Source organism: Mobula hypostoma, chromosome 14, assembly GCF_963921235.1.
Source record: "Mobula hypostoma chromosome 14, sMobHyp1.1, whole genome shotgun sequence".
Classification (NCBI taxonomy): Eukaryota; Metazoa; Chordata; class Chondrichthyes; order Myliobatiformes; family Myliobatidae; genus Mobula; species Mobula hypostoma.
Genome location: NC_086110.1, coordinates 32196385 through 32220801, shown reverse-complemented (window position 1 = coordinate 32220801; position 24417 = coordinate 32196385). Strand labels below are relative to the sequence as shown.

The 24417-nt window shown below is 40.9% G+C and overlaps 2 protein-coding genes across 5 annotated transcripts in view; one reads left to right on the top strand and one right to left on the bottom strand.

Moving 5' to 3' along the window:
- adcy7 (adenylate cyclase 7) overlaps positions 1-8209 on the top strand; it is a 155561-nt gene extending 147352 nt beyond the window's left edge. For all 4 annotated transcript variants that reach the window (XM_063066894.1, XM_063066898.1, XM_063066895.1 and 1 more), the window contains 3 exons: positions 1020-1134; positions 1514-1638; positions 5505-8209. In XM_063066894.1, the coding sequence (XP_062922964.1) occupies positions 1020-1134; positions 1514-1638; positions 5505-5636 (372 nt within the window). In that variant the 3' untranslated portion in view covers positions 5637-8209. The remainder of the gene's footprint in view (positions 1-1019; positions 1135-1513; positions 1639-5504) is intronic.
- Positions 8210-20443: 12234 nt separating this feature from the next.
- Positions 20444-24417, bottom strand: part of brd7 (bromodomain containing 7) — a 38407-nt gene continuing 34433 nt past the window's right edge. The window contains exons 16-17 of the mRNA XM_063066893.1: positions 23978-24115; positions 20444-20670 (exon numbers count right to left, since the gene is read on the bottom strand). Coding sequence (XP_062922963.1) covers positions 20564-20670; positions 23978-24115 — 245 coding nt within the window. The 3' untranslated portion in view covers positions 20444-20563. The remainder of the gene's footprint in view (positions 20671-23977; positions 24116-24417) is intronic.

Below are 24417 nucleotides of genomic sequence, written 5' to 3'. Positions count from 1 at the left end.
ATGGCCTCTAGTTCAGGCAACACTGTGGTGAATCTCCTCTGCACTCTCTCCAGTGTGATCACATACCTCCTTGGTGCAGTGACTAGTGATGCACACAATGCTCCAACTCCAGTACAACCAGTGTCCTGCAAAGTTGCAACATAATGACCCAACTTTCAGTTTTACTGTCAACACTTGTCTATCTGTGTTGCCACTTTAAGGAAACAGTGGACTTGAACCCACAGTTCACCAACGTTCCTTAGCTTCCTACCATTTATTGTACATATCCAATCCCCGTATGACTTCCCAAAATGCATGATGTAGTACCAAAGAAAACCATAATAAAAAACACCTCACTTGATGTTACTAACAAGTGGTAGCACGAAAGTCAAGGGTGTCAGCAGTAGTTGCTGTGTACACTACTAGTTACAAACCTCCTATCAGAAAAGCAACTTTTACCACTGTTCTCTGTTTCATCACCAAGCCAGTTTTGAATCCCATGTTGCTAAGCTTCTCAACCAATCTACCGTGCAGGACCCTGTGCTTCACTAATGTCCATAGAGACAATGTCTGCTGTCTTGCCTTTATCTATATTCTGAGCTACCTTCTCTATAGCTCCATCAAATTAGTGAGGCCGGATTTCCCAAACCCAAATCATGCTGACTATCCCTGATCATCTCTGCTTTTCCATTTGTAAAAAATATTCTCTACAAACAAATGCTAGGTCCAAATACTCTATTTGAATGTCGATCCCTTTTTATTAGTCCTGAGAAAGAATGCAGATGCTGCAATTGTAGAATAAAGGCAGAAAATGCTGGACACACTCAGCAGGTTAAGCCAACTCTGTGAGAAAAACAGCTATTTCAAGTCAGAAAATAATTTGCAACATTTGTTCCCTTTCTCTTCCAGTAGATGTGGCCTGATTTGTTGGCATTTGCAGCACTTTTGAGTTCTTACTTGGTACTCTTGATGTTTTATGGTTACATTTTATTATTTTCCTTTTGTGTTTTTAAAATGTTGTCACTTTATTGTTTTGACAGGATAGTGAAAAGCCTTGTGCTCACATTGGCATCATGGTGGAATTTGCCACTGCTCTGATGAGTAAACTAGATGGCATCAACAGACATTCTTTCAATAATTTCAAACTACGTGTTGGTATGTTATATTCTATAATTATTGTTGGTTGCTTTATTAATTGTGGTTAATAACACCAGGCAGTTAGTCATAAAAAGGTTTGCATGCTGGATTATTTACAAATAGTACCAAAGATGTTAATGTATAATTCAGGCAAAATTCAGAAAAAAATCAACTATGAGAATATTTTTATAGTAGTAGCAGCATTATCCAGCTAATTTTTATCCACTGGGGTAAATGGAAAAATTATTATTGACAAATCAGATATCATCAATCATGTTATTATTAATGAGACTAGTTGCTCATTACAGACAATGTACCTTCTCCATCCTATAAAGTCATAAATTACCCCCAAAGTCTTTTGATAATTTCCTCAGTATGCAATTTTTGTTCTGGACAGGAATAAACCATGGGCCTGTGATTGCTGGTGTTATTGGAGCACAGAAGCCTCAATACGACATATGGGGGAACGCAGTTAATGTTGCTAGCAGAATGGAAAGTACTGGTGAACTTGGTAAAATCCAGGTAAACGTTCCTTGTGGATGTGACTGGGAATTCATTTCAGATGTTGTGTGGAGCTTTGAGCAATGATTAGGAAACAGTATCCACATACATTCTCCTAGCCTGATAACATACTCTTACTGTACTCTGAACATAAAGACATTAATCCACTATAAATATAGTTTAACATAAAAACTATATTTGTTGAGGTTATATTTTTGTGATTGATTCTGATGCATTTGAAATGCAATACGGAGCACTATGATTGCAATAAAAGTATATTTTGTAACTATTACCAACGTGTGCATTAGACATTTCCAATAATATATAAAATCTCGCAACCTAGATTTTGGGTCGCTGCACCCACTAGAGAGGCATTGACTGTAATCTGATGCACTTGTCTTCTCCTGTGTATTCTTACTCTTTTATTCATGAAGCTTTCATTCATTTCTGCTTCGATGGCCATATACAATATATGAGTGGCCTTTCATCATATAATAATACTTTATATCAACTTTCTCCCCCTTAGGAAATGTAATGTGTCTTCAAATTGGTATTGTATATGCATAATACTACAGGTTGAGTAACCCTTATCCAAAATTCCAAAATCCAAAAATCTCTGAAATCCAAATTTTTTTTTTGAGTGCTGACATGAAGTCACAAATGGAAAATTCCACAAGACACTGGGCTGGTCTCTGCTCACCACAGACAGTTCTGAGAAGTGACATCACATGTAATGAACAGAAGTTAATGAAAAATTAGATTAGATTAGATTAGATTCAACTTTATTGTCATTGTGCCGAGTACAGATACAAAGCCAATGAAATGCATTTAGCATCTGACCAGAAATGCAAAGAATGGAAAACCTGCATAACATGCAAAATGAAGATCTCAATTGTGTGTCATCAGCATTGGAGTGAACACATACCACTTAACAGTTTGCTGATCATGAAACAAGCAAAGTGAACTGAAAATAGAAGGTAATTGTGAATATTCAGATCTTTTGAAGAAATTTAAGAAAAGGCACAGTATTAAATTTTTAAAGTGTACGAAAACCTAGTACCAGAACAAGTCTAACAGAACAGAGCAGAGCCTTAAACAGCAAAGCTCCAGAGATCAGGACAACTAGGAGGCAGTCACAGGAGGCAGAGGAACAGTTACATGATTGCCTTGAGTCAGTGGACTGGGTTGTGTTCAAGTACTCACTGAGGATCTGAATCACTACACCAGGGTTATAACAGACTTTATTAAAACAGCTGTAGATGAGTGTGTCTCCATAAAATTGTTGAGGGTTTTCCCCCATTCGGAAGCCCTGGATGAACAATAAAATCCAGAATTTGCAGAGAGCAAGCTCAGGCATTCAAGTTTGGAGATCGAGAATGCTGCAAGAGGTGCAGCATCTCTCGTGTGAAGTGGAGATTCCGGACCAGACTGGGTCCAAAGTGTGACAGGGTTTGAATGCCATAACCTCCTACAAAGTTAAATCTTGCGACATTGGGGGACAGGAGAGCTTCACTTCCAGATGAGCTCAATGCCTTCTATGCTCACTTTGACCACCAGAACAGGGAGGAACCATCGCTCACTCCCACATCTCCTGATGATCCTTTGGTCTCAGTATCTGAAGATGATGTGTGGGCTGCCTTTAAGAGAGTGAATCCAAGGAAAGCACTTTGGTCTGGCTGAGTACTGAAGACCTCTGCTGACCAAACTGGCTGGTGTATTCACGGATATCTTCAGCCTCTCACTCCAGCAGTGAGTGGTACCCACCTGCTTCAAGTAGGCTTCAATCATGCTGGTGCCCAAGAAGAGCATGGTAACCTGCCTCAGTGACTAGCACCCAGTGGCACTCACATCCACAGTGATGGAGTATTTTGAGAAGCTGGTGTTGAAATATATCAGCTCCTGTCTGATGGCAACTTGGATCCACTTTAATTTGCCATCTCCAAAGCAGTTGGACACAACCATGGAGTATCTGGACATCAAAGATGCATACATCAGGATGCTTATCGATTAATTTATCGATTATAGTTCACCATTTAATACCATCATCCCCTCAAAACTAATCAGTGAACTCCAAGACCTGGGCTTCAATATCTGCTTGTGCAATTTGATCCTGGATTTCCTCACTTGCAGACCTCAGTCAGTTCGGATTGGCAACAACGTCTCCTCCACAATCTCCATCAGCACAGGAGCACCACAGGGATGTGTGCTTAGCCCCCTGCTCCCCTCACTTTACACCTCCGACTGTGTGGCCAAGTGCAGCTGCAGCACCATATTCAAGTTCGCTGATGACACCACTGTCGTGGGCCGTATGAAAGGGGGTGATGGATCAGCATACAGGAGGGAGATTGAAAACTTGGCTGAGTGGTGTCATAACGAAAAGCTCTCACTTAATGTTAACAGAGCACAGGAAATGATTGTAGAATTCAGGAGAGGGAAACCAGAGGTCCATGAGTCAGTAACCATCAGAGGATCAGAGGTGGAGAGGGTCAGTAACCTTAAATTCCTGTGTGTCAGTCTTAGGGGACCTGTCCTGGACCCATCATATAAATGTAATTGCAAAGAAAGCATGACAGCACCTCTACTTCCTCAGCAGTCTGCAGAGATTCAGCATGTCATCAAAAACCTTGGCAAACTTCTATAGACGTGTAGTGCGTTACGGCCTGGTATGGGAATACCAATGCCTTCGAGTGGAAAATCCTACAAAAAGTAGTGGATTTGTCCCAGAACATCACAGATAAAATCATTGAGCACATACACATAAAATGTTGCCATAGAAAAACAACATCTATCATCAAACATCTTCACCACCCAGGCCATGCTCTTTTCTCGCTGCTGCCATCAGGTAGAAGGTACAAGAGCCTCAGGACTCACACCACCAGGTTCAAGAACAGTTACTACCCCTCAACCATCAGGCTCTTGAACAAAAGAATATAACTATACTCATCTACCGAAATGCTCTTACAACCAAAGATCTCACTTTAAGGACTCTTTAACTTGTTATTTCATGCTTTTGTTATTTATTTATATCTGCATTTGCACAGTCTGTTTTTCATTGATCCTGTTTACAGTTACTGTTCTATAAATTTGTTGAGTATGCCCGCAAGAAAAATAATCTGGGGGTTGTATGTGGTGACATGTGTGTACTCTGATAATAAATTTTACTTTGAACTTTTGAAGTCTATGATGCTGATTGTTTTTTATACCTTACATAACACCTCCCCCCCAAAAAAAAGTGCAATGCAAATACACGGCATTTAGGTGGAAAAGGAAAGCCTGTCATTGTTGTTGTGTAACAGCTGATTCAGATATTCTCTCAATGTTGCTGTGCTACTTTTGTTACCCTGCACACATTATATTTTCAGTATATTAATGGTATGTAATAATTTTACTGTTAAGTACACATGTAATACAAAGACTGCTTACTGGTAGTACATAAATTCAGAGTCGGAAATTATGGCGAACCTAACCTATCTCATTATATATTCCAAAAGCTGGTCCCAAGCATTTTGGATAAGGAGTGCTCAACCTGTAGTATAACTTTCATTATAGGAAGAAGATAGTTCCAACATAGTTTTATTCAGTAACGAGAACAACTCACAAGATTACATTTAGTTTGCAAGGAAAGAAGAATAAGAGGTGTGATCTTATTGGAAAAGATATAGATGTGATAATGATAGATTTCAACTAGGACAAGAATACCCCAGATGAAGCATGTTCTTATCAACTATCAAGGGGCTGAGGAAGGTAAGACGAGTGTGTTTGACTGTTCTGGTGGGAGTAAAGTCAAGGGAACAATAGTGGGTTTCTGGACAAGCTTAGAGAGGATAAGAGGGGAGATCAGAAAGTTGCTAGTAGATCTGTGTTATATTACTATTTTCTAATTTTAGGTGACAGAAGAAACTTGCAATGTTTTGCGAAAACTAGGATATTCTTGTGAATCTCGAGGACTGATCAGCGTGAAAGGGAAAGGGGACCTACAGACTTACTTTCTGTGCACTGACATGAACAAGCCACACTGAATCCTCGACTGACCACATAACCAAGTCACTCACACTGAATGCAAAATGGACTACTGAGTTCTAGTAGCAGAAAGTGATATTTCCATTCACCAAAAGATTGCCAGTTGCACTGTAGGCATTTATATGTATTTTTTTAAGAAAAGTGGCAGCAATAAGTGTTATTTTCAAATATGAAAAACACAAGATTAATACTGAGATTACATTTTATTTAAAAATTTGAGATACAAGAAACTTTTTAAATAACTGTGTAGTGTTTCATGATCTCTTAAAACACATTAAATTCCACTGCCTGTTGTAATTTGGATGATAATACAGAAGCTATACTTGGAAAATGCATTCTGTCCAATTGTATGTAAATTTTAGCAGCAAGTCTTTTGCTGTGTTTTAGGTCTGAATTATAATATACAGATAAATAAGATACAAATGGATTGCAAGATTGTAAATGCACGTGATGCCATGGAGATGTTTATATAATTTTTTTTGGACTTTGAAACTGAACAAATGCATTGTCAACAGGATTGTACTTGTCTAATCAGCAGAGTTGTTACATTACATAGACATGCTCTTATCTGTGTTCACTTTTTAAAAATAGTTTTGAGAGCTGTAAACTGTACTGCCACAATAAGTCAATAATGTAGTGCTTATTAATAGTTACTACAAAGTTCAAGTCTGTCTTTATTTATTTTCATCTCTCCATTATCGTTTACCAACAAAAATCACTTCAGACATAGTGCTTGTTAGGGATTATTCTGAAGTTATGTTAATATGTAAATATAGTAGATATTAATTCAAGGAAGAGCCAGTCTTCTGTTCTTAATTGTAAATTGCTAGCAGTAAATGGAAGTTAAACTGGCCCCAGTCTAACAAATATGGTTTGCAAAATGGCGAACATGAGATGTTTGCATGTGAGTTGAATAATGGGGTTGTGTTAATTGCCCTGCAGCAATCCAGGCAACAATGGGCTGAAATAATTTGCATCATTTTAAATAAGTTCAAGCAAGCTTGCAACGAGGAAATGCATTTGAACATTCAAAGTTGTCTCCTATTGTAGATATGCAACTCAAAGGAAGTGTTGTCAACCCAAAGTATTAAAGGTATTGATGTAATTGTAACTACTGAGACCATATCAAATCACCTAATCATTGATCTTAAGTGTATAAAAATGTGATGTACTTTAGGGTTTGTGAGTCTCTACCAAGATTGTCTCCAGAGTGATGCCCGCATGTTGTGGAGAATAAAGACTTCTGTATCACCAACTTCATTGCCTCTCTGGTGGCTTCGTTCACAGTCACCACATTTGGGGGCTTGTCTGGGATACGTTCATGATCCATTGTGTGGCCAGTGACTAAAGCAGTAGTACCCACACTTAGATCTCTTCAGGTCAATGATCACAAGATCACAAAATATCAAAGAACATGGCAGAGAGCTGAACTGGGAGATATAAAAGTGTATGTCTGTGTGTGTGTGTGTGTTTGTATAAGGTACTAGACATTTTTGAGTAGCTTGTTGAGACAGAGCCACCTGTTGTGAAAGTGGTTATTGACCATTCGGGACACCAGACGAGTGTATAGGCAGGTTATAGGGTTCTGAGTTGGATGATCAGCCATGATCGTACTGAATGGTGGTGCAGGCTCGAAGGGCCAAATGGCCTACACCTGCACCTATTTTCTATGTTTCTATGTATACTTGTTTGGGAGTCTGCATACTTGTTTGTGAGTGTGTATGTGTATTTTAAGAGTAAGCTTTTAAACTTAGAGTAATAGACTTTTGTATGAAAGGAAATGCAACAGGCATCAATGAGTTCAGTGGCACAGAAGTGGAATATTGCAGAGTACGTACTCTATGGTTTTTAAATATGTACTGTTTAATTTTACCCATCCCTTAAATTTTGCTTAATATGGTAATTAGTGTGGAAATATTTGAGGGAGAAGTTATACCCATGCATATCTGTTGGGATGGCACATACTGAGGACAGACAATGACAGGTCGGGAATCCTGATGACTTGAGCCAGCCCTTGACCCTGATTGCTATCATTCACAAGCCCTTCACCCCCGAGAAAAACCAGAGCATTTTGCCCGAGCTGCCCTCACTTAAAATCGCTTGTGGGAATTCAGAATTGTGTTGCAAGCTCGAAGAAATGACTGAAATTCACCAGATGCATCCCAAAGATATACAGTACATGTACTGGTAAAAGTGAAATGCCCGAGGAATGTGTGGGACAATATGGCCCAGGGAGTGCGAGGTGGTCCATGCACTTCTGGAATGCCAGTAACGAAGAGGGAGGTCGCTGCTTTAAGGGGGAAGTTGAGGCAGCGACTGGGAGGGGGTGAGAGTAACTGGAATGATAATGTCAGTGGTTCAGAGAGCTGATGAGCCTGTCATGGATTATGTGGAGTGTAAATATCAAGTATGTGAGGAGTACCCAAGGCTGGGCAAAATGTTGTGACTGTGATTGAAGTCACTGGAGAAACACTGAAGCTGGTGATATAGACGTCTTTGTCACAACAAGCAGCCATCATTCTGGAGACACTCTCAGCAGAGACTCACAAACATCACATTTCTCTATCCTTAACATCAATGGTAATAGTAGATGATTCAATACGGCTTCAATAGTTACAATGACATTGATAATTTTAATACTTTGAGTTGACAGTGCTTCTTTTGAATTGCATATCTACAGTGGGAGATGCTTCTGAATGTTCAAATACCTTTTCTAATTGCAAGCTTCCCTGAACTTATTTACAATGGCGCAAATTACCCATAGTGGATTAGGTTCCTGCAGGGCAATTAACACAACCCCATTGTCTAACACATATGCAAGTATCTCATGGTCAACATTTTGCAACCATATCTCTTAGTGTGAGGGTCATTTAATTTCGGTTTACTGCTTGTAATTTACAGTAAGAACTGAAGACTGGTTCTTCCTTGAATTAATATCTGCTATATTCACATAACTCCAGAATACTCCCTCGCAGTGCCAAAGGTTATAAATGGACTCGTTTGCTTCACAAAATCACTTTACTGTAGCTAAATCATTAGAAGTGTCTGAAGCGAAGGTACATATATTTTTACAAGACAGGATATTTTTAAAAGATCGGCAAATTGAGGGCTATGAGGAATTTGCACAGAAAAGGAGTTGAGGCCAGCATGGATCGGCCATGAATATGATGAATGGCAGGGCAGGAAGTTTACACTCCGATTTCCTTACGTGTTCTTGTGAACTACATGTTGCATTTTCATAACGCTGCTGCCTTAATTTTTTCAAAAATGTTGCGTCTCAACATTCAAAAACTCCTCAAGCAACTCTTTATTGACCCTTGATGTTAGTGCAATGTTGCTCTCTAACCAATTACTGTGTAATTTCTTTAACAGTTTAGTGTTCAAAAAATGTTTCATGACTGAAACAGTGTTGTAGAGTTTTACTTAATATGTGATCTTTTGACTGCATAGTGAAGTATCTTTGATGTAATATGTGATTATGAAATGCATGAATTTCACTTTTAAGTTGAATAATATGTGTGATTCTAAACACACTGTCTTAACTATTAACCAGTCTTATAAAAGTAAAATATAGTTGATAAGTGTGGTACAGTCTTTTATTATTGTCACAGAATTTTTCCAACATTTTGTTGAGGAACAGTCTTAGATTGTTGAGCACTGTAAATATTGTTCATCGTAGAGATAAGGAAAATATTTTCAATGTGTTTGTTTTATTTTGTATTTTTAATACCAGCTCATTAACTTTGGCTTTGATGATATGACTGTTATTTCAACTGTGTTGATAAGATGACAATTGAGTTAAAGAATTCTAGAAAAGTATGCACTGTATTTTAGGAAAAGAACAAAATTTAATGGAGTTTAAAATTCTACTGTTAGCATAAAAGTACGAGAGAAACTGTTTTTTGTCATTTTCTGTGTTGCATCATTGCTTGCAAATGGGTGAAGTACATTTTTGTGAATAATGAAGAAACAAACTTTTCTGATAATTCTGAGGAACTGTACCAATAAATCAGATCTGCAGCAGTGCATGTCAAAATTATTGATATTCAGGGAACTTGAATAAAGATTAATTGACTTTGAATATGCTTAAACATTAAATATTCTACAGCAACAACACATATAGATAGTATCTTTAACATAAATAATGAGTCCTCAGGAAATCTAACAAACTGTCATACAGTGTGTTAAGGAGATAATGATGGTGGGTTATAAACTTGGCCAAGGTCTGAGAGAGAAAGAAGTAGATGTAAATTAGTTTTTGAAGGGAGCCAAGGGCCTTGGCAACTGAACGCAGAGCCATCGATTAAAATTGGAAATATCCAAGAGGCCAGAATTGGAGGGTTGTGGTGATTTATATAAGAAGAGAGATCAAGGGATTTGAAAGTTAGAATGAAATTGAGGCAATGTTTTGCTGGAGGCCATTGTAAACAATGACTGAAATATAAAAAGGATGTAATGTTGAGGGATTGAAAGGCTTGTCGTATGATGAGTGTTTGATGGTTCTTGGCCAGTACTTATTGGAATTCAGAAAAATGAGGGAATATCATGGAAACCTTTGAATCTTGACATGCCTCGGTTAGTGAGGATGTTTCATAAGGTATGCAAATCTAAGACCAGTGAACGCAACTCTCAAAATAGAGGGACATTCTTTTAGAAAAGAAATGAAGAGGAATTTCTTTAGTCAGAGAGCGGTGAATCTGTGGAATTCGTTGCCACAGGCAGCTGTCCTTAAGTATATTTAAGGGAGAAGTTGACAGATTTGGATTAGTCAGGGCCTGAAGGGATATGGGGAGAAGGCAGGAGATTGGGGCTGAGAGGGAAATGGTTAAGCCACAATGAAATGGCAGAGCAGACTCAATGGGCCAAATAGTCTAACTTTGCTCCTATATCTTGTGGTCAATGAATGTGAGGTAGTTCAAATTCAAACAGTCCTTTAAAAGCGAAGTTGAGAATTCCATTGCCATACCAAAGTTGATTGACTTAATGTGCATGTCGGAAAACATAGTCCTATTGCAATAATTTCTGTTGTCTTTGCAGGATGTTTCCCTATATTGAAAACCATTTGCACTATTTTACCCCTGTGAGGATAAGACAGTAAGGGCAATTTTAACTCTTCAGAATCGGGTGGGGGCGGGGGAGAGAATGTTGAAGAATTGCTGCACAGTACATGCTGCACCATCTCCACTAGGGAGCAGTAGAACAAAGTGCTTTCACATCTTGCTGCAAGAAATGTAAATACAGTGAGTAAATTTCTCTGCATATTGTCCAGATACTAATTCACATTATCCTTAATCACTCCCTTAGTCCATAGAAACATAGAAAATAGGTACAGGAGTAGGCCATTCGGCCCTTCGAGCCTGCACCGTCATTTATTATGATCATGGCTGATCATCCAACTCAGAACCCTGCCCCAGCCTTCCCTCCATACCCCCTGACCCCCGTAGCCACAAGGGCCATATCTAACTCCCTCTTAAATATAGCCAATGAACTGGCCTCAACTGTTTCCTGTGGCAGAGAATTCCACAGATTCACCACTCTCTGTGTGAAGAACTTTTTCCTAATCTCGGTCCTAAAAGGCTTCCCCTCTATCCTCAAACTGTGGCCCCTCGTTCTGGACTTCCCCAACATCGGGAACAATCTTCCTGCATCTAGCCTGTCCAATCCCTTTAGGATCTTATACGTTTCAATCAGATCCCCCCTCAATCTTCTAAATTCCAACGAGTACAAGCCCAGTTCATCCAGTCTTTCTTCATATGAAAGTCCTGCCATCCCAGGAATCAATCTGGTGAACCTTCTTTGTACTCCCTCTAAAGCAAGGATGTCTTTCCTCAGATTAGGGGACCAAAACTGCACACAATACTCCAGGGTGGTCTCACCAAGGCCTTGTACAACTGCAGTAGTACCTCCCTGCTCCTGTACTCGAATCCTCTCGCTATAAATGCCAGCATACCATTCGCCTTTTTCACCGCCTGCTGTACCTGCATGCCCACTTTCAATGACTGGTGTATAATGACACCCAGGTCTCGTTGCACCTCCCCTTTTCCTAATCGGCCACCATTCAGATAATAATCTGTTTTCCTATTTTTGCCTCCAAAGTGGATAACTTCACATTTATCCACATTAAATTGCATCTGCCATGAATTTGCCCACTCACCTAACCTATCCAAGTCACCCTGCATCCTCTTAGCATCCTCCTCACAGCTAAAACTGCCACCCAGCTTCGTGTCATCCGCAAACTTGGAGATGCTGCATTTAATTCCCTCATCCAAGTCATTAATATATATTGTAAACAACTGGGGTCCCAGCACTGAGCCTTGCGGTACCCCACTAGTCACCGCCTGCCATTCTGAAAAGGTCCCGTTTATTCCCACTCTTTGCTTCCTGTCTGCTAACCAATTCTCCACCCACACCAATACCTTACCCCCAATACCGTGTGCTTTAAGTTTGCACACTAATCTCCTGTGTGGGACCTTGTCAAAAGCCTTTTGAAAATCCAAATATACCACATCCACTGGTTCTCTCCTATCCACTCTACTAGTTACATCCTCAAAAAATTCTATGAGATTCGTCAGACATGATTTTCCTTTCACAAATCCATGCTGACTTTGTCCGATCATTTCACCGCTTTCCAAATGTGCTGTTATCACATCCTTGATAACTGACTCCAGCAGTTTCCCCACCACCGACGTTAGGCTAACCGGTCTATAATTCCCCAGTTTCTCTCTCCCTCCTTTTTTAAAAAGTGGAGTTACATTAGCCACCCTCCAATCCTCAGGAACTAGTCTAGAATCTAACGAGTTTTGAAAAATTGTCACTAATGCATCCACTATTTCTTGGGCAATGTTGCAGGATATTGAAACTATTTAACAGACCTCTTTGTCACAGAGTCATAAACAGTGCACATCTGAAAGCTGCGTTAAAACCACACAGATTAAGATTCAAGATTGTTTAATGTCATTTGCAGTACACCAGTGTAAAGGAGAACAAAATGTAATTGGTGCTCCGGACCCAATGCAGCGCCAAAACAAAACACAAGATAAAGAACACAATGATAATAAAACATACAATAAATGTAAGTACCTAAGATAGAAAGTGTGTGTGTGTGTGTATATTTCATATTAAATTAATGGTTCCTTAAGGTTGTTATAACTTGGGGTGGTAGTCCTCATGCAGGATTCTGTAAAGGTTACTTTGCAGGTTGAATCGGTAGTGAGGATTAGAATAGAAAAGCCAGGATGTAATGTTGAAACTTTATAAAGCACTAGTGAGGCCTCACTTGGATATTGTGAGCAGTTTTGAGCCCCTTATTTAAGGAAAGATGTGCAGATATTGGAGCGGGTTCAGATGAGGCATGGGAATGATTCCAGGAATGAAAGGGTCATCATATGAGCAGCAATTGAAGACTCGGACTGTACTCACTGGAATTTAGGAGAATGAGGGAGGATCTCGTTGAAACCAATTGAATATTGATGGGCCTAGAAAGAGTGGTTGTGAAAAGGATGTTTCCTGTGGCGGCGGAAGTCTAGGATCAGAGGACATAGCCTCAAAATAGAAGGACGTCCATTTAGAACAGATAAGGAGAAATTTCTTTAGCCAGAGAGTGGTGAGGCTGTGGAATTCATTGCCAGAGGTGGCTGTGGAGGCCAGGTCACTTTTTAAAATTTAAGGTGGAGGTTGATAGGTTCTTGATTAGTCAGGGAGTGAAAGATTATGTGGACAAGGTAGGAGAATAGGGTTAAGAGGGAAATGGATCGGCCATGATGAAATGGTGGAGAAGACTCAATGGGCTGAATGGCCTAATTCTGCTCCTATGTCCTTACCTATTAAATGCTCTCAATGGTGTGCACCTCAAATAGCCTCTGACAATCAAGTCCAGCTCCTGGCCTTCGCGTGTGGCTTAGCTACTAAGACCGTTTCTACCGATAGGAGAAAGGGCAAAGGTCGGTTACTGGTGCCTTAAAACCAGTTGCTTCAAGCTGATGGGACTCATTAGCTGTGATTGGTTGGCAGCTCAACTAGGAGGAAGCAACTCTGATCTCAAACCTCCGCTGCCTTGTGGCTATACCCAAAGAAGAAGGCTTCAGGAGTAAACCCTGAGGAAAAATCTGGAGCTGGAGACCCTAAGGCAGTCCTACATTGAGTTCAATGCTGACTGGCAACTCCTGTGATGCTGCTGGTGCAAAACCATATTGGTCTTTACTGTATATGAAGTAAATAGGAAGCAGCTGCTGGCAGGGATGTCAGCAGAGCACAAGTTGCGTGCATTTCTGGGAAAAATAAGGAAGGTGCAGGACATGTGTATTCCAAAAATGAAATACTCAAATAGTAAAATAGTACAACCACGGCTGACAAGGGAAGTCAAAGTCATTGTAAAATCAAAAGAAAGGGTGTACAACAAAACAAAAATTAGTGGAAAGGTAGAGGATTTGGGAAGTTTTTTAAAACCTACAGACAGCAACTAAAAATATCATTAGAGGGGAAGAGATGAAATATGAAATCAAGCTAGCAAATAATATCAAAGTGGATAGTGAACGTTTTTTCCAAGTATGTTAAAAATAAAAGAGAAATGAGAGTAAATTTAGGACCGCTAGAAAATGAGGCAGGAGAAATAATAATGGGGTGCAAGGGAGATGGCTGATGAACTAAATAAGTATTTTGCATCAGTCTTCACTGTGGCAGACACTAGCAGTATGCCTGATGTTGTAGTGTGTGAAGGAAGAGAAGTGGGTGCAGTTACTATTACAAGAGAGAAGATGCTCAAAAAGCTGAAAGATCTAAAGATACACAAGTCACCCAGACCAGATGAACTGCACCCTAGGGTTCTGAAAGAGGTAGCGTTAGAGATTGTGGTGGCATTAGAAATGATCTTTCGGAAATCATTGGACCCTGGCATGGTGCCAGAGAACTGGAAAATTGCAAACATCACTCCACTCTTTAAGAAAGTGGGAAGGCAGCAGAAGGGAAATTATAGACCAGTGAGCCTGACCTCAGTGGGTGGGAAGATGTTAGAAGTCAATGTTAAGGATGAAGTGATGGAGTACTTACTTGGTGACACAGGACAAGACAGTACAAAGTCAGCATCGTTTCCTTCAGGGAAAATCCTGCCTGACAAACCTGTTAGAATTCTTTGAGATTACAAGTAGGATAGAGAAAGGGGATGCAGCGGATATTGTATATTTGGATTTTCAGAAGGCCTTTGACAAAGTGCCACATGAGGCTGTTTATCAATTTAAGTGCCATGGTATTACAGGAAAGTTACTAACATGGATAGAGCATTGGCTGATTGGTAGGAGGCAGTGAGTGGCAATAAAAGGATCCTTTTCTGGTTGGCTACCAGTGACTAGTGGTGTTCTGTAGGGATTGGTGATGGGACCACTTCTTTTTATGCTGTATATCAATGATTTAGATGATGGAATAGATGGCTTTGTTGCCAAGTTTGCAGATGATGTGAAGATTGGTGGAGGGGCAGGTAGTGTTGAGGAAACAGGTAGGCTGCAGAAGGACTTAGACAGAGTATGAGAATGGGCAAGAAAGTGGCAAATGAAATACAATGTTGGAAAATGCATGGTCATACACTTTGGGAGTAGAAATAAATGTGAGGACTATTTTCTAAATGGGGAGAAAATGCAGGAATCTGAGATCAGAGGGACTTGGAAGTCCTTATGCAGAACACCCCTGAAGGTTAACTTGCAGATTGAGTCAGTGGTGAGGAAGGCAAATACCATGTTAGCATTCATTTCAAGAGGTCTAGAATACGAGAGCAAGGATGTGATGCTGAGGCTTTATAAGACACTGGTGAGGCCTCACATTGAGTATTGTGAACAGTTTTGGGCCCCTCATCTTTAGAAAAGATGTGCTGGCATTGGAGAGGGTCCAGAGAAGGTTCACAGGGACGATTCCAGGAAAGAAAGTGTTCTCATATGAACGTTTGATGTGCCTGAGTCTGTATTCGCTGGAATTCAGAAGGATGAGGGAGGGATCTCATTGAAACCTTTCGAATGTTGAAAGGCCTAGACAGAGTAGGAGTTAAAAGGATGTTTCCTGTGGTGGGAGAGTCGAGGACAAGAGGGCACAGCCTCAGGATAGAGGGGCACCGTTTCAAAACAGAGATGTGGAGTCATTTCTTTAGCCAGAGTGGTGAATTTGTGGAATTTGTTGCCACATGCAGCTGTGGAGGCCAGGTCATTCGGTGTATTTAAGGCAGAGATTGATAGGTTTTTGATTGGACATGGCATCAAAAGTTACGGGGAGAAGGCCAGGAACTGGGGTTGAGGAGATATATAAAAAAAAAGGATCAGCCATGATTGAATGGCAGAGCAGACTCTCTAGGCCAGATGGCCTCATTCTGCTCCGATGTCTTATATATAAAAATAGGAGTGAGACAAACAGTCAATGAGCAGGGTTGGAGGGATCCTTCATGACCCTTTTCAGGCACATTTCTGAATATACAGCTGGTAAGCTGATGCTGGTGATGTGCTGGGCAGTCTTGACTTCCCTTTGTAGAGGGTGAAAAATGGTAAGTTTAACTGGCTTTCTTAATCAAGTCCTCTGAATTGTTATCCTGTAGTTTTAGAAAAGTTAACAGCAGATTTGTTTCTTAAACTGACTCTAGAGATGCTTTAATTGTTCACTTCTACACACTTCTTTGAAACTAGCTAGACTGACCTAATGATTATATTGATGATTTTTTTTTGCTGGGGGGAGGGGGTGAAGACGGTGCAAATATTTGAACATCCTGAGAGAAGGCAAAATAAAGTAATCCCATTGTGCTTTTGCTGCTCCCACATGGTTCAGAGGTGGGGATCAATTATAGTGGCCTGTAGCCCAGCAGACTGGACATGTGCGTCCCTGCAAGGGTCCATCAATCTCTTCTGGATGGACACACCATGTCTCAAAGGCAACAGGTCGAGCTGCTTTTAAAACCCACAGAGTAACGGTGACTCCCGTTGCAAAGGCCCAGCTGAGGCTAATCTAGGGGTAGACATACTTCTGAACTAGGTAGGAACCAGAGGCCATGTGAAACATTAGACTCCATAGTTCCTTTCAAAATTTGCTGCCGAGAAGGATTTAGATCTGGGGTTCCCAGCCTGGGGTCCACAGAACCCTTGCTTAATGGTATTGGTCCATGGCGTAAAAAAGGTTGGGAAACCCTGACCTAAAGGGAGAATTAATGTAGCAGCTCATAGCCTTGAGAACATGAAGTTATGAAACGTCTATTGTGTTAAGTAACTGCAAGGTAACAAGTCGGTTGCAGCCAACTTGTTTATTCCTGATTTAGGCCAGACTGCTAGTGTCACTAAGATGATTACATTGTCAGTTGTCCTGGTGCTGGCTTTCTCCCTGGAAAACAAAACTGTCAGTAAGCACGTGTATAGATGTGGAGAGGTGTGTTGGCGCGTGGTCAAGTGGTTAAGGCGTTTGTCTAGTGATTTGAAGGTCACTAGATCGAGCCTTGGCTGAGGCAGTGTGTGTGTCCTTGAGCAAGGCACTTAACCACACATTGCTCTGCGACGACACTGGTGCCAAGCTGTATGGGTCCTAATGCCCTTCCCTTGGACAACATCGGTGGCGTGGAGAGGGGAGACTTGCAGCATGAGCAACTGCTGGTCTTCCACACAACCTTGCCCAGGCCTGCGCCCTGGAAACTTTCCAAGGTGCAAATCCATGGTCTCATGAGACTAACGGATGCCTATAAAAAGATGTGGAGAAGTGAAAGATTAAAATCCATATAAATAGGTGTGTACAGTTTTAAAAAAGGTCTGTAAAGGAAGGGAGAAAAAAATAGTTTGATTCCGTAGTTATAACATATCTTTCAATAGTGGAGCAGTTAATTTTGGGTATATGCTACAGGCCTGAATTCAAGTAGCACTTAGAATCCAAAGATTTTCTAAGTGCTCGTTGATAGATTCATATGAGGTTGATAGATTCTTGATTGGTCAGGGCATGAAGGGATATGGGGAGAAGGCAGAAGATTGGGGCTGAGAGGAAAATTAGATTAGCCATAATGAAATGGCGAAACAGACTCGGCAGACCAAATGGCCTAATTCTGCTCCTATATCATATGGTCAAAGGGTCGTAAGGCTATAGATCATTGGGGCGAGGAAGAAAGTGAGATGCAAGTCCACAAAGGGGTTTGGAAGACAAGGTAAAAATGTGCTGTTTAAAGACTAGGAACAGTAGAGCTCCACAAATATCAATGGGGAAAGTTGAGGAGGGAGTAGGACAATAGACAATAGGTGCAGGAGTAGGCCATTCGGCCCTTTGACATAGGTGGCACAGTTCTTATAGCTTGAAAGATAGTCAGAATCACTTTATTGCCAGTATATGAAACATACCAGAATTGAAGGTGGTTCAGTGCCAAGCAAAAAACAAAATAGCAACCAACAATTTACTTGACAATAGTGCAAACAGCCATGAGTAATCAACATTTAGCAGAACAGTCACATACTCATAGATCAGCAATTAAACTTAAATAAGTGTGAACATATGAACAGACTAAATCAACAGGAGAGCAGGAAAGACTATTGAACAGATATACAGGGATAGTTAGGATATTACACGAGTGGTTTTGTTGAGAAACTGGATAGCTACAGGAGAGCTTCAGAGCTACATGTAGTCCTGGTGTTGATGGACTTGCAGCATCTCCCTGATGGCAATTTGGTGAATAGGTGACTGCTAGGGTGGGTAGAGTCAGCAGTAATTTTTTCAGCTATTCTCTTCACTTTGGCAATGAGCAGGTCTTTTAATGTTGGTAGGTGACCGCCAATAACCTTCTCCACTGAGTAGACCACTTATTGGAGCTTGGACTTGGAGAGGGAGGAGGCGGCAGGAAACCAAATCGTGACAGAGGTTGTCAAAACACTGTCAGTGATGGCTGAGTAAAAATTCATCAGGATACACCCTGAGATTAGATTAGATTATGAGGACACGCAGTCCTCTTTTATTGTCATTTAGTAATGCATGCATTAAGAACGATACAATATTCCTCCGGTGTGATATCACAGAAACACAGGGTAGACCAAGACTGAAAAACTAACAAAAACCACATAATTATAACATATAGTTACAACAGTGCAACAATACCATAACTTGATGAAGAACAGGCCATGGCACAGTAAAAAAGTTCAAAGTCTCTCGAAAGTCCCACATCTCACGCAGACGGGAGAAGGAAGAAAACTCTCCCTGCCATGCCCGACCACAGTCCGACTCTGAGTCGTCCGAAAACTTCGAGCCTCTGACACCGAGCACCGTCTCTGTCAAGCGCTTCAACCCCAGCCCCGGCCGCCAGCAGCAGGCAAAGCCGAGGATTTTGCGGCCTTCCCTCTGGAGATTCTTGATCGCACAGTAGCAGCGGCAGCAAACCAGGCATTTCAGAAGTTTCTCCAGATGTTCCACTGTGCTTCTCACGGCTGTCTCCATCAAATCAGAATTGTGCACGGCCCCTATTTAACAAATACGATATCATTTCACCGGAGAGCTGAGCGCGCTGCGTTGTGCTGCCATCTTCTCCTCCCGCCTGATGTTATGTTTAAGCGGCGTAGAAAGAACAATCTCTGCTGGGATTTCCTAGTGATGAGCATAATGTGCTTGTCCCACTTCAATGTATTGGTAATGGTAGTCCCTAGAAATGTTAATGAATCAACCACAGATACAGCCTGACCATTAATTTCCCGGGGGGGGGGGGAGGGTGATGGGCAAGTAGGCAAAAATCAATCCCCATTTCCATTGTCTTGATAGCATTAGTTCCAAGCTGTTACTAGCACACCATGCTGCAAGACCCCTTCTTGATAGCTGGTATCCTGGCATTTGATCAAAGTTGTCTGGTATGTCTGAGTTATGTTTCAACAAAAGGCAGAAATATGGGTATAACCCTTGTTAGTCCTGACAAGTAGCACTAACTCATCCATCTTATTTGTAAGAGAGCGGACATTTGAAAGGCAGATTTCCAGGAGAGCAGTAAGGAAGCCTCTGCGGCTGCAGCGTACCAGAGCGCCTACTCGTTTACCTCCATACCTCTTGGAGGTGCGCATTTTCTGGCAGGCATCACTGCTCGCAGTAGGAAGCAGCTTTAGTGGTAAATCCTCTATATTGCAAAAAGACATGGAATAAATCCGATTCTTTACTGATGAACATAAGTAATCAGGTTTGACAAAATACAAATACTATATTTAACTGCACAATAAGAGTGGGAGCACCTGTAACCGTGGCACCCAGCTCAGAGTCAGGCGTCAGAAGAACATTAAGGTAGTCAATGTGACATAATCGTGGATGTGGGCTTCAAGTCCTGATTTAGTGAGAGGAGTTGTATGTTTGGAGGGATTGAATAGTTGTAACTTGAAGGGCTCAGTTTCAGACATCTGGCAGGTAGATGCTTGTGTTTAATAGCAATGGAATGGAGGGGGTTGTGGTAGGATTTAAAGGTAATGATTTTAATCATACAATTAGATAACAGAAATATCTTCTTTGATACTAGAACTTAAGTATTAGTGTCGGTCCCCATAAAACTATAAAGTTCAGGAAAAAAAATCTTCGGTTCACTGATGTCCTTTAACGGACAAAATCTATAATCCTTACCTGATCGATATGATTTCAAGTCCAGAGCAATGTGGTTGATTCCAGTGTCTTTAACACACTAGCAAAATGCTTCAGATCACCAGTGTGTAGCAGAGTTGGGGGTTATCAATTGATACGCTGGTGAGCCAAGGATCGACCTTTTAGCTATTTAATATGGCAGTGTTCATTTTTTAAAACAGTCATAATGATATACATGTAACAGCTCATGAACAATAAAGACTAAATAATAGAGCAAAAAGTTTTTAAAAAATTCCACATTTATTATACACTTTACAGTACAAAATTCATACAAAATCATTAAATTACTGATTATGTTTTGAGATGAAACATTTTTTCTACTTCATCTGACATCTCACATAGCAACAGCTACAGGATCTTCTCTAGTAATAGCAACAGCTTGCTCAGCCTGTGGCAGCTCTGCAATTTCCATCTCCTCCACTTGGTTGCTGTTTTTGGCTCCTGTAATGGTAAGTTTATAGGCATGCTGAAGCACGGTAAATTGTTAATGCATCACTCAGATTCATCTAATTATAGAAGTGCAGGATTCCCTGTTCACTATCCAACCAGGCTTCACCTCCGGGGCGATGATACTTGTATCTGGTGGGCAGCATCCTTCTGTCGCTCCCTACTCTCCACCAGGCCCAAGTATTAGGAAACACAGAAAACCTACAGCACAATACAGGCTCTTCGGCCTTCAAAGTTGTGCCGAACATGTCCCTATATTAGAAATTACTAGGCTTACCCATAAGCCCTCTACTTTTCTAAGCTCCATGTACCTATCCAAAAATCCCTTAAAAGACCCTATCTTATCCGCCTCCACCACTGTTGCTGGCAGCCCATTCCATGCACTCACCAATCTCTGCGTAAAAAACTTACCCCTGACATCTCCTCTGTACCTACTCCCCAGCACCTTAAACCTGTGTCCTCTTGTGGCAACCATTTCAGCCCTGGGAAAAAGCCTCTGACTATCCACACAATCAATGCCTCTCATCATCTTATACACCTCTATCAGGTCACCTCTCATCCTCCGCCGCTCCAAGGAGAAAAGGCCGAGTTCACTCAACTTGATTTTCATAAGGCATGTTCCCCAATCCAGGCAACGTCCTTGTAAATCTCCTCTGCACCCTTTCTATGGTTTCCATATCCTTTCTGCAGTGAGGCGACCAGAACTGAGCACAGTACTCCAAGTGGGGTCTGACCAGGGTCCTATATAGCTGCAACATAACCTCTCGGCTCCTAAATTCAATTCCACGATTAATGAAGGCCAATACACCGTATGCCTTCTTAATCAAAGAGTCAACCTGCGTAGCTGCTTTGAGCGTTCTATGAACTCGGACCCCAAGATCCCTCTGATCCTCCACACTGCCAAGAGTCTTACCATTAATACTATATTTTGCCATTATATTTGACTTGCCCAAATGAACCACTTCACACTTATCTGGGCTGAATTCCATCTGCCACTTCTCAGCCCAGTTTTGCATCCTATCAATGTCCCGCTGTAACCTCTGACAGCCCTCCACACTATCCACATCATCTCCAACCTTTGTGTCATCAGCAAACTTACTAACTGATCCCTCCACTCCTCATCCTGGTCATTTATAAAAATCACAAAGAGTAAGGGTCCCAGAACAGATCCCTGAGGCACACCACTGGTCACCGGCCTCCATACAGAATATGACCCATCTACGACCACTCTTTGCCTTCTGTGGGCAAGTCAGTTCTGGATCCACAAAGCAATGTCCCCTTGGATCCCATGCCTCCTTACTTTCTCAATAAGCCTTGCATGGGGTACCCGATCAAATGCCTTAGTAAAATCCATATACAGTACATCTACTGCTCTTCCTTCATCAATGTGTTTAAGTCACATCCTCAAAAGTCAGGCTCGTAAGGCACGACCTGCCCTTGACAAAGCCATGCTGACTATTCCTAATCATATTTTACCTCTCCAAATGTTCATAAATCCTGCCTCTTAGGGTCTTCTCCATCAACTTACCAACCACTAAAGTAAGACTCACTGGTCTATAATTTCCTGGGCTATCTCTACTTCCCTTTCTTGAATAAAGGAATAACACCCGTAACCCTCCAATCCTCTGGAACCTCTCCCATCCCCATTGATGATGCAAAGATCATCGCCAGAGGCTCAGCAATCTCCTCCCTCGTCTCCCATAGTAGCCAGGAGTACATCTCATCCGGTCCCGGCGACTTACCCAATTTGATGCTTTCCAAAAGCTCCAGCACATCCTCTTTCTTAATATCCACATGCTCAAGCTTTTCAGTCTACTGCAAGTCAGCACTACAATCACCAAGATCCTTTTCCATACTGAATACTGAAGTAAAGTATTCATTAAGTATGTCTGCTATTTCCTCCAGTTCTATACACACTTTCCCACTGTCACACTTGATAGGTCCTATTCTTTCATATCTTATCCTCTTGCTCTTCACATACTTGCAGAATGCCTTGGGGTTTTCCTTAATCCTGCCCACCAAGGCCTTCTCATGGCCCCTTCTGGCTCTCTTAATTTCCTTTTTAAGCTACTTCCTGTTAGCCTTATAATCTTCTAGATTGCTAACATTATCTAGCTCTGTGAACCTTCCGTAAGCTTCTCTTTTCTTCTTGACTAGATTTATTACAGCCTTTGTACACCACGGTTCCTGTACCCTACCATAACTTCCCTGTCTCATTGGAACGTACCTATGCAGAACTCCACACAAACATCCCCTGAACATTTGTCACATTTCTTCTGTATTTTTCCCTGAGAACATGTTTCCAATTTGAGCTTCCAATTTCCTGCCTGATAGCCCCATAATTCCCTTACTCCAATTAAACACTTTTCTAACTTGTCTGTTCCTATCTTTCTCCAATGCTATTGTAAAAGGAGATAGAATTATGCTCACTATCTCCAAAATGCTCTCCCACTGAGAGATCTGACACCTGACCAGGTTCATTTCCCAATACCAAATCAAGTACGGTCTCTCCTCTTGTAGGCTTATCCACATATTGTGTCAAGAAACCTTCCTGAACACACTTAACAAACTCCACCCCATTTAAACCCCCTGCTCTAGGGGGATGCCAATCGATTAGGAATAATGGTTTAGCAGAACCGCCCCCAGTACCTCATGAGAGTGACATTCCTATCAGCTGGCAGAGATGGTTACAACTCAAGTACAGTAAAAACATTCTCAATGACTTACTGGGCTGGAGCCATTTTACTGTTATACATTGGATCACAATGAAAACATGAAAGCAATTATTTGCTTTGTGTCAGGGAGATAATTTAAGTATTTATTCTTGAAAACACCCGATGTGTCATGCACAGATCACAGGGATGTAACAAGGAAATAATCAAACTAAGTTCCTGCTGCCATCTGCTGTTTCTTTCCAAATTAACAATGGGTAAAGTTAAGCAATGGAGCAGGTACAGTCCCTCCCAATGTCACCAACTGCTTCAGAGCTAATCTCGGGACTTTCGAAAGGAACTACCACTTGGGCAAATTACCAAAGGGTGCCAGAACCCAAAAACAGTATTCATTCATTCTTACACTCTTACTCTCCCAAAAAATTAATGTCAAGAAAGAAGAAATTTGGAATACTGTCAAATACAAATAGAAAACTACTCCAATTCATGTAACTGAGTACGCCGAAAATAATTCCTTAAAATAGGAGAACAGGTAATAGTCATTCCACTTGTGCCATTAATTTTGTCAATGTATTTTCATATTTTCAGCTTTATAGTGTAGTTTTTGAACTTTATTTTCCCATACTTACCAAACAGTGGATCTAAAGAATCCATCATTTCTAAAGGGATTGAAATTCCCATGGCCTTTCGAATTCCAGCAGTGCTGGTTATGTCCCCAGGAGTTACTTGGCTTGCCAATTCTTTCAGATTTCCAGTTACCTTCTCAGCTGAACAAAAATTAAGTTTTTTTCAGTAGTTGTAGGAAGTAGAATAGCATTGGTCACATTGCTGTACAATTTTAATATTCCTGATTTATAATTATCAATATTTTATCTCAGGCCTTTCAGGACATATTGTGAAAGCCATGTTTAAATTTGACTGGTTCATTCTGTAATCATAACATTCTCACCCAGTTTAAAGACAATACATGAACTCTTTTGACCAACAAAGCACTTCAAGTTGAATTCAGGAGTTTACCCTAAATTCAGGCTAAAGATGACTTCAAAGTCTGATATTCATGGCATATATA